The sequence below is a fragment of the Schistocerca gregaria genome, chromosome 3, assembly GCF_023897955.1.
Source record: "Schistocerca gregaria isolate iqSchGreg1 chromosome 3, iqSchGreg1.2, whole genome shotgun sequence".
Classification (NCBI taxonomy): Eukaryota; Metazoa; Arthropoda; class Insecta; order Orthoptera; family Acrididae; genus Schistocerca; species Schistocerca gregaria.
The window spans coordinates 567,808,446-567,822,740 of record NC_064922.1 but is presented as its reverse complement, the minus strand read 5'-3'; the positions used below and the strand labels follow the sequence as shown (position 1 = coordinate 567,822,740).

General features: G+C 41.0%; 1 protein-coding gene across 1 annotated transcript in view; it reads right to left on the bottom strand.

Annotated features, from left to right (window-relative positions):
• LOC126356034 (cholinesterase-like) overlaps window positions 1-14,295 on the bottom strand; it is an 80,917-nt gene that overhangs the window by 5,978 nt on the left and 60,644 nt on the right. The window contains exons 8-9 of the mRNA XM_050006690.1: window positions 5,961-6,090; window positions 1,722-1,854 (exon numbers count right to left, since the gene is read on the bottom strand). Coding sequence (XP_049862647.1) covers window positions 1,722-1,854; window positions 5,961-6,090 — 263 coding nt within the window. The remainder of the gene's footprint in view (window positions 1-1,721; window positions 1,855-5,960; window positions 6,091-14,295) is intronic.

Sequence of the window (14,295 nt, the reverse complement as noted above, 5' to 3'; positions counted from 1 at the left end):
CGCATCATTTAAACACTACACTCTGACACGTAGGAGAAAGGCAGGGGGGTGTGAAGCACGCAAGAGAGAGACGGTTTGCAATTTCCCACTACCACAATTTTCATATTTTCTAATACTACGCTCAGATTAGCTGGAAAGGGGAGAGGCAGGGGCTACAATGAAGAATTGGTCTGTTTCCAACATTTTGGGGTATAAACACTTTGCCACGATTGACCGGAAGTAACAGGTGGGAGAGAGTTTAAGATATGTATGTGATTTCATGTGTAGCCCAGAAATAATGTAATTTGACTCCATTTGAAACATCATTTTAATACTATGCTATGATTGGTTGGAAAGCGGAGGAATTTTAATTTACCGCTAGCAAAACTGGGCTCTTTGCCCAAACTTGTTATTTTTGTTTCCTCATTTTAATACAGCACTATGAGTGGCTGAACTTAGGGGGGGCAGAAGGGTTGATGGAGAGGGTTTCTAATTGCCCATTAACATAATATAACAGTTTCAGCCATCTTCAGTTTTTAGTTGGTTGTTTCATTTTAAGACTGTGCAATGTCTGGCTGGAGATAAAAAGGGATAGGTTTAAGAGGTTTGGCTTCCCACTGATAAGGATGATGATGTTACTGTCAGGATGATGGTGTTAAAGTTCAATATCATCCCTGACATCATGCAAGACCTCTGTAAGGACGATTGTATGATGACTTTGAAGATCAATGACCGTGATCAAGATCAAAGTGCGACATAATTCCCTGGTAGTGGAAGTACGCCATTTTTAGGTATACCAGAGTCGTCGCACCATTAATGCGTTGAAATCAGGCAACAGTTTTGGCACGACAGAGGGGAAATTTAGATTCGTTACCAGCCAGGGCGAAAGCAACTGGCAGAGTAAGTCGGGTAACGACGTACCAGTCCAAGTAGATGCGTCGTTGTGGTACGAGTCAAGGTCTGCCACTGACAATGAATAAAAAATAATGTGTTCACACTGTCTAGCACGTATTTTACACTATCGAATCAAATCTGTAAGTAAATCGATGTTACTGTGCACATCACAAGACTCACATTCATTATCTTTTACTAAAACTAAAGAGGTGGTAGTAAGATATTCAGGCAACAGAAAGAGAGATAAACGTAACAGTTATGTACTGGGGTACGGAAATTATGAACCAAATCGCTATGTCTCCGTTGCTTTTTGGGATGTGGCACTGGCTGCCATGTTCAGTCAGTGGATCTAACTCCCGTCATACAGGTACAGCAGTACATTCCGCCCATATTACTTTATGCTGATTGATATTCCTACTGATATGTTTGTCTGAGTCCTCTACGCCTGTATAAAATGAGTATCTATCGTTTTACCTTGAGGCATTTTAACGTAGTGACAGAATGTAGTCGGAGTGTGGTCGGTCTGCAGCAGTGCAATGTATTATGTAGGATAAAATGTTCTAAATGTTGACTTTCTGCTGCACCAAGTTTCCTGTTCTGAGTAATCCCCGAGTGATGTTCTCTATTCCCGGTAAAGTCTGAAGCTGTCATTTAACATTAGAATTCTCGGATACTCTCGAATCACCTGGTTTCTAAAGGATTTGTTAATGCTCTTAGTTTCAGCTGCAGCTGCCTTCTAGTGCTCTGGCAGTATGCAGTAACTAGTGATTGCAATTCAGTAAATGTGCAATTTCTTTCTGAAAACGAGCATCTTCAGTGAAGAAGCTTCAAGCACAAAAAGCACGTACCCATATTTTGCGAAATTTGTCCAGAGCCGCAGCATATTTCTGCGCACTTTGTCTTCTATTGATTCAGGATCGAAGTTATACTCTTGATTTTTTCCGTAGAAAAGCAATGGTAACTCTCCCGCATGTGAAACTCCTGGGGAAAAAATAAAAATGACAAATATAAAATATTTGGTTTTGTTCACATCCAAACAAATATACTGCACATATAAAGAAAGTCATGACTTTATTCTTTTGATGCCGACCGGGGTGGCCGTGCGGTTCTAGGCGCTACAGTCTGGAGACGAGTGACAGCTGCGGTCGCAGGTTCGAATCCTGCCTCGAGCATTGAAGTGAGTGATGTCCTTAGGTTAGTTAGGTTTAATTTGTTCTAAGTTCTAGGCGACTGATGACCTCAGAAGGTAAGGCCCATAGTGCTCAGAGCCATTTGAACCATTCTTTTCCCAGACGCCCTGTGACACACACACACACACACACACACACACACACACACACACACTAGGCTTTCACATTTTCATCTTCTCTGCTACAAAAAAGTAAAAACTCTAGCAAATGTGCTATGCATGTCCTGGCAGAATATGTGCTCTCTTCCCACATCATTTTGACCCATTTTCAGATTATTATCATCTAATTATAACAAGGCTGATGTTTTTCCATTGAAAGATGTCTTAAATACAGTGACACTTTGGTTCCATCCCTACTAGGATGGTTGTGTGACGGTTGTGACCACATATTACGAAACGTAAGTACACTCATCATCGTAAATAGAGCTGCTCCCAGGAGGACAAGGCGGATTGCGGTCATTGTTGGCAGGAAGGTAGATGATACCACATTTAAGAAGTTATTACACTTTAAACTTGGAAGAACCAACACGTATCGTGTTACATGGACACAAACGTATGTGCTGGTAAGTGTTGACCCCCTTAGGTTGTGAATACACGAAACAAGACGTGCAGCATGAAGTAGTACAAATCTCGGATACAATACTGTGATACTCCATCGCATTCTGCTTGCACCTGAGGGCACGGATCCTACAAATTTCTGGGTGGATTTGGAGTCCTGGTGACATGCTCTATAGCATCCCACACATTCGCGGTAGGGGAGAGTTGGACAATGAGGCTGGTCACAGCAGAGTACCAACAGCTGCAAGGCATGTTCGGGAAGTTGCAGCACTAGGAGGATGAGAGTTGTCCTGTTGAAATGGGGCATGGCTCCATGGGTAATTTTGACGAAAGACGGTTGCTTAAGAGGACAGACAATGCTCTTAGAAATGGTGGAGCGTCAGACAAGCTGAATTGTGGCTTCTTACATCTCTTTGAGAGCCTATTATATTTTATAGTCGAGTATTAAAGCAAACCTGAATACATCTGAGATCATAGAAAAATGCGGTGTATCCAGTGACACGACAATATTTTCAATATGTCTAAAACTACAGATTTAATATTTCACAGTAAATAAAATATTTTTCACTATGAAACTTTTAAACATTTCATGCACTTTCGATATATGATATCGAAGATGATAACACTGCACTTAGCTATCTTCTGGGAAAGCTATGTATCTGTATATTTTTTATTTCCTGATTTATTATGTTTTTTATATCTTTTCATTACATCGCAGCCTCCCTAATCATACAATAAATGAATACAGTATAAATATCTCAAATTTTGTTCTACTTGTGTATTCATTTAATGAATAGTTTACTGTTTTATCAGTAACTTCATGTAAATGTCTATTGCAGTTGATAATGGAAAACCATGGTAATTTAACAAGTGGTCAGCCGTATGTCTCACATCACATCACTGCTGTAAAAGAGCCTCAAAAGATGTTTCTGACAAGCAGGTATATACAGTTGTTTAAGCAGTATTTAAAGACAGTTTGTCATCATTTGTCATGAGAACACTTGTTCAAGAATACTGACTTACCTAACATGGATAAACCTTTATTTATATTCGTTGTAAGCGATTTGAGTATATCGAAATGTGTATAACATTTTTATTTAAATATTGTTGCAATATACTGGTCTAGTCTAATGTTCAAGTTGAATTAAATCATGTCTGCAGAACTTAAGAACATGTATTTTTGGCGGGAAACACCTTCACCCAATGGAAATACAGACAGTAAGTGAAACCGGTGGCTTTCCGAATGAAGAGCTCAAGGGAGAGATACTGGACACTTTTTACAAATGTGATTGGTGAGAATAGACCTGCCTGTGGTAACAAGTGGTATTCTTTCGTTTAGCGATTGATGACGAGTTGTGAACAGCCGCTAACATACTTCAAGTTCTGGAGAGACCTATAGTTTGAGAGGTCTCTCTTGCTCCCATGTAGGACTGTAACCTTTCCAGTTTGTGCTATGGAACTAAGATAGGCGGAGTATGAGTTATTATTCTTGGTATCGCGTGTTTAAGTTTGTGAATCGTTGAACTCGGTACTGTTTTGAGCTAATGAATATTTCGTGTATTGTGATCATGAAATGGATTTATTTTCCATGAGTCTTTGATGAATATTAAGTTTGGAGCTTCTGCTATCATTCTAGTAACGGTCTCTATGTAATTTCACTGCATTTCCTAAGGATATTTTCTATCTGTATTTTAATTGGATATCGTAGGACGGCTTCCCTTTCTTGAATAAACATTATTCAGTCTAATTCTCTGTCGTCTGTATCAATTACAGATGTTAGAATAGAACCCTTGTTATTAAATAATTCGTTTAACTTTTATTTTGTATTCCTATGTATTTTATTAATGGAATCGTGCATAGCTCACGTAACTAAAGCACGAGTAACCACAGGTTAGGATGCAACTGGTTTTGCTCAAATTGGATGCTGTTTGGAAGAGAAATTACATTATCAGCAACTTTTAGCAACCGCGGCAGTTGGGGTTTTCTCGTCCAGCATATGAATCTAATACTGATCGAATGACAACTGTAATTCCAAACTATTACCATAGTCGGTCTCAGATTTATTGCATGATAGGCAGTTTTCATGGGGGCTCCAAGCATATGTTTCTTCGTCAGCCATGTGCTTGAGAACCAGTAGCAAAATGTAGGCGTGGGAAGTTAGGCGCGGAGCTTCTACTAGGAAGAAGAAGGCTACCCAGAGGAGCGCTGATTTCGAGTCACAGATTTAGAAAAAACCACTTATGTGAAACTAAGCTAGCCCTTTTCTCACATGATATCCTGCAAACCGTGGAGGAAGGGCAATAGACAGATTCCATGTTCCTAAATTTTCGAAAGGCATTTGACACCTTGCCACATTGTAGATTACTTGTGGAGGTCCTAGAATACCGTTTAAAGTTCCGAGATATAGGACCCAGTATGTAGTCCCCGATGCCTCATGTACATCAGAGACCAGGGAATCGTCGGTGGTGCCCCAGAGAAGTACCATACGGTGCATCCTCTACATACATAAATGACCTGACGGGTAGGGTGAGCAGCAATTTCGAGTCTGCAGCGGAGACACACGGCGGCACCGGCTGCGCGGACCACTGGTGGCGACTTCGTTCATCAGAGATAGCATCGGCAGCATCTACACATTCGACACAAGCAGTGCAGCAGAAGCAGCCAGAGTGACCGACAGATGAAGTACTTGTTCTCTGCTTGTCTCGTTTGTCTATACATGTCCGCCTCACCTACCGACTTTCATCCCATTCGGTTAATTCCTTCATGACGCGGTCATTTTTCTGTCTTAAGTGTATTTATTATACTTCTATTAAACGAGTTTGTAATTTTAGAAAATTACGGGGGGAGGGGAGGGAAAGAGGGGGGGTCATGCTCTTTTCATAGGAACTATGCTGGAAGCGATTTAGAGGAATTGTGGGAAACATAAAACTGGATGCCCGGATGGAGAACTGAACTGTCATCCTTTCAAATGCGAGTCCAGTGTGTCTAAAGAACTGTAGTGAAATGGGCGATTAAGAAAGCGGCTCGTCAGCTTGTGTAATCTAATAACGTAACTAGTGCGGAAAGGAAATGTTTGAAACGATTGACTGGACAAGGAAACTTTGTCCTGTTTTTAGTGTACGCTACTAAACATGTAGCATTAAAAGAGGTGACAAAGATTATTGCAATCGATACAGGAACAGCAACGCTAATAGTAGGCTTCCGGGAGTGGAATATCAGAGGATTGGATAACATTATCATTTGTGTTATTTGGGAAGATCTGTAAAGCAAGAAGAGGAGCAACACTGACGTTATCAACGTCAGTGACAGTTATAGGTAATATTGTGATTATTGTACTTACCCCATGGATTTGTGCGAATGATGTCTCCTCTGTAGTCGAATACATAGAAATAGACAGTTTGGTTGGAGAGCTCGGCAACGGTTCTAATGAAGCCGTCATTAGGGTCGAACCATTTGAGGTCGTCGAAGAACTGTGAAAGTAAGAGACTACTTTATACTAACATCAAAACAGAAACACCGATTCACAAAATCTTACAAAACAAGATTAATCTGATGCAACAAGCAATGAAATATGTTTATTAAAATCAAATATTGCCTTTCTTGTAACTTTGTATTCTTATTATAATGTTCTGTAGGCACGAAACAGAGTAACAGAGTAAGAAATTGAAATTTAGTGGTATGTGGTGCTTAAAGAAGAAGTCAAAACATAGCTTGACGATTTATGTAAGTTATTATAAGCTATCAGAAACAACTAAGATACTTAATAGAAATTTTGCTATTACGAGCAAAGGTTTGATTGGGTAAAGGAGATTAGCGTGGGATATGAACCATTAATTAACCTCAAAAAAGCCATATAAAGACAATAATGAATGATCGAAAAGTAATAGGAGATGAGGAAACATTGATTACCAGGAGATGAGGAAACATTGATTAACACGAAAAAAACCATATAAAAACAATAATGAATGATCGAAAATTAATAGGAAACGTCATGATATTCATTAAAGATACCATCCCCGTGCGTATCAGTTCTTCAGCAACGGTCGTGGGAATTCTGTTAACAGTACTTCAACTGAGAAATGTGACTGATGAATTACAATTTGTAATACAGTGTTGTTATAATACTACTTTCGCTACTTGAGTCAGTGGAAAGGGAAAACTATTTACCGTATGGGTACCCAGCTTTACAGGAATGATGTTCATATTGTGCGCTACACGCTTTGCGTTGTTCGTAGTGTTAGTGCCATGACTTGCCGTTAGGTGCCGGTAATGGTACGGCGCCGTACGTTGGAGCATAAGCATCAGTGTACAGCACAGCTGCAGACAGTCGAAGGGGTCTGAGTGAGATGAGCAGGGCTTTACTGGTATTTTGTCAAAATAACAGCAATAGTGCTACTGCTCTTCGCGAGTATCGAAGCATTAAAGGAATACGGAAAGGTCCTCCTCCCGCACCGCAGTTGAAGAAAATGATTCCGAATTTGGAATTAAATGGCAATTTGGGAGTTGGTCCTGGGACAGGCTGACAGTCAATTATGCCACAAATTGTTGAAGAAGTTACTGCTGCCATGTGTGTGAATGGTGGACGCAATGTGCGATCTTCAAGCAATGCGCGAGCTGTGTCACGACTGCTGAACATTCCATGGTCCATTGTTCGAAAAGTGTTGCGAGCGATTGTGAAACGGTATCTCCAGTGGAACGTAAACATGGCACGCAATTAATAAATGTTACCGTCTCATGTGGAACTCAGGATGTGCTTCGTTCAATCGTTATTTCTCTTCCGCATGTCCTTACAAATGTTTCTACAGATTTTAGTTGTCCTGTGATCACTGTTTTGTCTTAACAGGGGACAGCAAAAATAGTAAACGTTTAACTATAACCATCTTGGACAGCCGACGTTTGTCGCTGATGATGCTATTTCAAAAATGAAAGTACAAGTCATACACAGTCGTAACAGTGAACATGAGAAGATTTATGCCACTATTGAATAATTCGCTAAAATAACTGGCCACTTGCTTCTCAAAGGTTCCCACTAATCGACGCGTTTTGGGCAGAACCTGTCATCAGAACTTCAAAACAAGAAATGTTCATACACTGTACCGTAGTCAGTTGAATACTGACGTTGACTTCTGATACGTGTGACTCCACACTTTATATGAAGACTTTTATTTTTGGTGCTTTGGTGATGGGCTATGTCGAAACGCGTCAATAATAAGAATTTTTGAATAGTAAACCGACCAGTTGTTTTAGCGACCTATTCACCAGTGGCATAGGTCTCATCAAGTTTCCCTCATGTCGCAGACCTTGTGCGTAATTTTATTTCACACCTGAACGTAATGACGAAGTCGGCAACCATTTGCAGTGTTGCATGTTTCGACAGGACCGAGGCTGGAATTTGACACACGTAATTCACAGTCATGCTCTTAAGGCTCTCGATGTGGGAAGTCATATTCCAAAAGGTATTTATTGGTTGTTATATTAAATTCTTGTTAGTAGACGGTGAAATATGCACAAAGAAAACAATATGTCTGGAAAGAATTCCTTTGATGGTGTTCCAGGTCTGGATCGCTTCCAACATCGCCAATTTAGCAAGGATTCTGTCGACTTAATACATTCTTGAAGTATCAGATGTGACCGTGGACAATTAATATTGATCAAAAACTGTCCCACAGAAGCTACCGCACAGAGGAAATTAGCAACTGAACCGTAATGTCCTATCAGTGCGTTGTCAGAAGTACGGAGCTTCTACCACTTTTCGAAGGAAGCTTTGCTGGTGGTGATCGACTTTCTTCGAGCTAATAGCCAGCCTTTGGCTAGTTTCGGACAGTTTGAACGACACTAAATTGAGGAACAAGCTAAAATATGACGTACATTAATTCTAGAGCTAGTCTTCCACTCTTCAGGGGATTGTATGACGCTTCCAGACTTCCTGATTTAAGAATAGTGAGAAAATGTTTATATTACAATAATCTTAGTAATTACACGCTTAACTCTAACGACAATGTTTCATATAGACCAAATGGTGGTGTACATATTTTTTTACTTTCCGTGTAGTTAGATTTCGCAAACATTTTGTGATGGATTTTGCAGAAGATTCTTATATATTTGTAAGACACTGTTTTTCAGCCTCTTGGGAGACTATTTCCTAAACCCAGAACGTTGTCTGCAGCAAGTGCACTACGTAAACTGGTGTCTCCAGACACCTTTTACTGTTCCCTATCAGAGAACCCAGAGAAATGACTCATATACAGCAGGTGTATGAACTCCTTTCATACTGTTGCAGAAATTAGTTTGGCAAGAAAGTTTTATGCTGCCTTTCAATACATTGAATACAGAGTTTCATATTATCTTACCGAAATTTCGTGAATCATTGCACAACAATTTTCTAATGGACTTGTCTAACACTCCAGGGACGTAACAGAGTCGATGAAAGTCAACTCATTTATTTCTTATTTTGACATAGAAATGAGAGAACAGTGTCTTCATTACTTTATCAGTGGTTAAAAGGAAAATCCACGAACAAAGGTGTCTGCTGTACGTCCTAATGCCACCTTGACTGAATAACTAACGCCACAACACGTTCAGGTAAGCATACTTTCCAAGGTAGTCAATAGGTCCACACACGACCACGTTATTCACTAGCTGTACATACTAAAGATAGCATTTCTTACATCTCTCTATGTAATTTGGTCAATATCATATCAACAGATTCACAATCAAAGAAATTGATAGATACCACCTGTTGACACATTATTCTGCTACTTATCGAGGATTTAAGATGCAGCACAACTATGACAAACGAGTACCCATTTACATGGTGAACTTTCCATTTCGGCGATAATTCTCAGTTAACTCCCTATTCCTATGAGGTGCGGTGCTATGAGTGAAGTCTGGTAACTATCTCAGATTTCTCCGACTGTTCTTGAACAATGAATTTTGAAAAACGAATTGAAATCATTTCCTTATGACAACTTGTTTCTATAGATGAAATATTGAATACATAATATATGTATAGAGTGAGATGATTAATGAATGACACAAACACGTGATCAATTTGCCTGATTGTACACGCATAGTATAGCCTTTCTTCACTGCGGCTCTAGGAAGGGGAGGGTGGCGACAGCAGCACCCCGGCCGACTTTAACCAAATGGTCCAAATGGCTCTGAGCACTATGGGACTTAACATCTGTGGTGATCAGTCCCCTAGAACATAGAACTACGTAAACCTAACTAACCTAAGGACATCACACACATCCATGCCCGAGACAGGATTCGAACCTGCGATCGTAGCAGCCACGCGGTTCCGGACTGAGCGCCTTAACCGCGAGACCACCGCGGCCGGCCGACTTTAACCTCCGGGGTAGATCTCTGGTACACATCTGACAGCAGGATGATTCGACCTGCCCCGTGCTGGAGGTACTGGAACGAGGAAAATTCGCCGCTCCTCTCTGGGACTCGATCTGATACCAATAGGACTGGAGTCTGGTGCTCTGCACGGTAGACCACCACAGGCACTGTCACTTATGTATATCGTATAAAAATCTGCCTAAAAGAAGTTTTATAGGGTTTACAGGACATAAAAGTAAACTCCTTTTATGAGACAAAACAGTTGCTCCGTTTACCCTCTTGGGGTCCATGAAATTTTTGACGGTAATGATGTTCAGAGAGACGTTGTTCAGACAGCCTGTGATGTACTTTGTGTTAAAGAAGTTGCTGAAAATGTCGCTGTTTACATTAATGCACAGCTGGCATCTGCGTACTAATGGTTATCTAACACAGTCAAAGCAACAAGGACTTTCACGAACAATAGGTAAGGCTTCGACCATATGGTCAACTGGCTGTCCTGGTATGTCTGTTGGTGTCGTGTACGGCAAAAGCTTCATCTCTTTCAACAAAAGAAATCTGCCAGAATGAGGTCACGAAAACGCGGTGGTCTCGTTACTGGCTTGTCACTCCAAGTCAAATAATTGGGGTGAAGCATGTCTAAACGTTCTCTAATATCAATGGCAACGTGCGGTGGGCCCTCCCATCATGCTGAATCAAAAATCGTTTCCCGACCGGAACGTTCTCCAACATTTCCTTCACTATTTTTACAGAGAAAGTTCGATAATTTCGTCCACCAAGTGTGGTAGCCAGAAGGTAGAGTCCGGCCAGTCATGAACGACGCCAGCCTACTCAGAGTAAATCTTTGTTGGTGGTAGAACACACCAGTGCAATAATAACAACCCCCACACATAGCTATTACGGTTGTTAAATACTCCTTCCATTGTGACGGCAGCCGCATCAGTGAACAAACCATACATTTGGAAGTCATGGATGTCTACAATTTTGTGTCGATACCATTGGCAAAATTGCATGCGCCGGGAAGGTAATTAGCTGGTGGGTCTCGTACTTCACAAGTGAACAGCGCCTTAGGTGGCAGAAGTGGCGTTCCCCGGAACACCGCTACACCTGCCCGTCTAGCAATACAGTGAAGGACGCTGTAATTTAAGTAGATTCTGTCTGTATTCGATTCGTTCTTTAATTAAAGACCTCTTAATAAGAACAATCTTTGACGTCTTTTTTCGTTTTCCTTACTTCTTTTAGTCACATCCAAGACTCATATTTAGTTCTAATTACATATGGCAGAAACCACCCTTGTCCTGAGCTGTTGCAGCTCAAAAATATTATGGGTCTAAAAAAACTTCGTAAAAGTAATTTCTGACAAAAACAATCTATTTTATTTGACAAGAACCTTTTATGTGTTAAAATCAGGAGACACTGCAACTTCAGAGTTCATTGTCGCCTTTGTAATACTTGTTGGGTTATTTTAATTTAGCCTTTAGCAAGTGGCGGTTCAGTGTCTTTGGTTCTGCAATGAATGGCTTAAAAAGCAGAAACGTCAAGCATTGTATGCTCTTCAGGGTGCACCCAAGGTTGGTAGGGAATTTTTGTGACGGGGCATTCGATTCCTCCACCAGCGCTGCTGACAACATAAAGGACCGTTGGTGATGTGTACGTTTATTCGATACGTCTCCCCAACGCATACGAAAAAGAGCTCGATGGGATTTAAGTCAGAGGAACTGGAAAATCTGTCCATTCGCCGAATGTCCTCTCGTTCCAAGAGATCGTCCTCCTGCGCTGTTCTATGTAGTTTCAAACTGTCATCCAAAAATGAGCGAGGCTGAATGAAGTTGTGAAGAGACGCACAGGGGTGCGGAGTATAGGGTAACAATAACGTTGGCAGTGACACGTCAAGCGAAAGGTAGTTTCGTATTTTAAAGTTTTATACATGGCTGTGTGGTCAGCGACTGTTTAAAAAATAAAACTAAACCAATAACAGACCTCGGTTTTGTCACTACTATGAGTGACTTCATCAGAAGTAAAACACTCAAACTGGCATGTTACGTATAGAATAACAGCTCCAAAGCTTTCCTTCCGTCAGTTAAGTTAATTTGTTTGATTTTATTTTCCGCCATCACTTACTTTAATGTCTATTATATTGTCGACAGCTGCATATATTCTTCGGAAACCGCCGTACGGTGCACGGCGGAAGGTACCCTGTACCACTACTTGTTCTTTCCTCTCCTGTTCCACACGCAAATAGAGCGGGGGAGAAACGACTGTCTAAAGCCCTTCGTGCGAGCCGTAATTTCTCGCATCTTATCTTCATGATCCTTGCCTCAAATATAGTTTGGAGGGATTAGAATCGTTCTGCAGTCGACCTCAAATGTCGTTTCTCTAAATATGAGCAATAGTGCCATGTGGAAAGAGCAACGCCTTCCCTCCAGGGATACCCAGTTGTGCCCACGAAGCATCTTCGTGATACTTTAATGCTTATCGGACCTACTGATAAGAAATCTAGCGGCATGCCTCGAAATTCCTTCGGTGTTTTCCTTTAGTCCGACGTCATTGAGATTCCAAACAGTCTAACAGAACTCAAGAAGAGACCGTGTTTTTTGGATGAGCTACGCTTTCGCACAATACTAACAATAATCAAAGACGAACATTCGCCTTCCTTTCTGCCAATGTGAAATGCTACTTCCATTTCATATCGCCTTGCAACGCTACGCATGGATATCTAAGGCAAGTAGTCTGTATACGCAATTTACAGGACTGTTTTCCCTTCTCATCCGCAGTAACTGACGTTCTTCTACATTTAGAGCAAGCGCCGCTGATCAAACCAACACGAAATTTCGTGTAAGTCGACTTGTATACACCTACAGTCACTCAACGAGGACACCTTCCCGTACACCACAGCGTCAACAGTGAACAGCCGTAAATTGCTGCTCACCCTACCCGTCAGGTCATTTATGTATGTAGAGGATGCACCGTATGGTACTTCTCTGGGGCACCACCGACGATTCCCTGGTCTCTGATGTACATGAGGCATCGGGGACTACATACTGGGTCCTATATCTCGGAACTTTAAACGGTATTCTAGGACCTCCACAAGTAATCTACAATGTGGCAAGGTGTCAAATGCCTTTCGAAAATTTAGGAACATGGAATCTGTCTATTGCCCTTCCTCCACGGTTTGCAGGATATCATGTGAGAAAAGGGCTAGCTTAGTTTCACATAAGTGGTTTTTTCTAAATCTGTGATGATTTATGGACATAAACTTTTCTGTCTCAGGGAAATTTTCATATTCGAACTCAGAATGTATGCAAGATACCTGGAGCAAACCGATGTAAAGGATACTGGTCTGTAACTGTGCGGATCAGTTCTTTTACCTTTCTTATACATAGGAGTCACTCCCACATTCGCTTGGAACTTTTCGTTAGGCAACAGATTCGCGATAAATACAGGTCAAGTAAGGAGCACCGCCTAGGAATACGTTCTGTAAAACCGAATTGGGATTCCATCTGGACGTTGTGACACATTTGTTTTCAAATCATTCATCTGTTTCTTGACGCCACGGACTCCAGTTTCTATGTCCACCTTACGGGAGTCTGTACGACAGTTAGTCCCGACAGTATGTTTGTACGATCCTCTTGCGTGAATGATTTCTTAAACGTGAAATTTCAAACTTCAGCTTTTTTTCACCATGTTTTATTACCAGCCCTGAGTGGCCGATGAGTGACTGGACAGAAGCCTTCGATCCGCTTACTGATTTTAGGTATTAACAGAACTTTCTCGGATAGCCACCAAGATATTTCGCTGGGCTATGACGGTGGGAGTTGTATGCTTGGAGCATTGCTCTTCATACTGACGCACGGATTTCTGCTAACTATAGTCTGACAACGTTTACGTATTATTTTTTGAAGCGAAAGTGGAATAATCTATGTTTCCTCAGTATTTTCCGAATATGATTATTAAACTACGGATGGTCATTTCCGTCCTTAATCCACTTCCTTGGTACATGCTTCTCCAGAGCAAAATTTACGGTTATTTTAAACTTTGCTCTTAATCTCTCTACGCCCATCACACTGGAGCTTAATAATGGCCATTCATTGTGTAAGGAATGCTAGCAACTGCTTATCTACTTTTTTAGCATAAACCCTCGCCTGGGCTTCTTCACGGATTTGCAACCTTAGTATTAATTTTCGACATAATGACATCACCATCACTAATTCCCGTTTCTGTACTGACACTGTAGATATGGTCGTTCATGCGACATCTGAAGACAGGGAAAATGTTAGGTTTTTCCACAATGAAACATGATACCTGAATTTATTTCAACTTTAGCTGTGCAATTC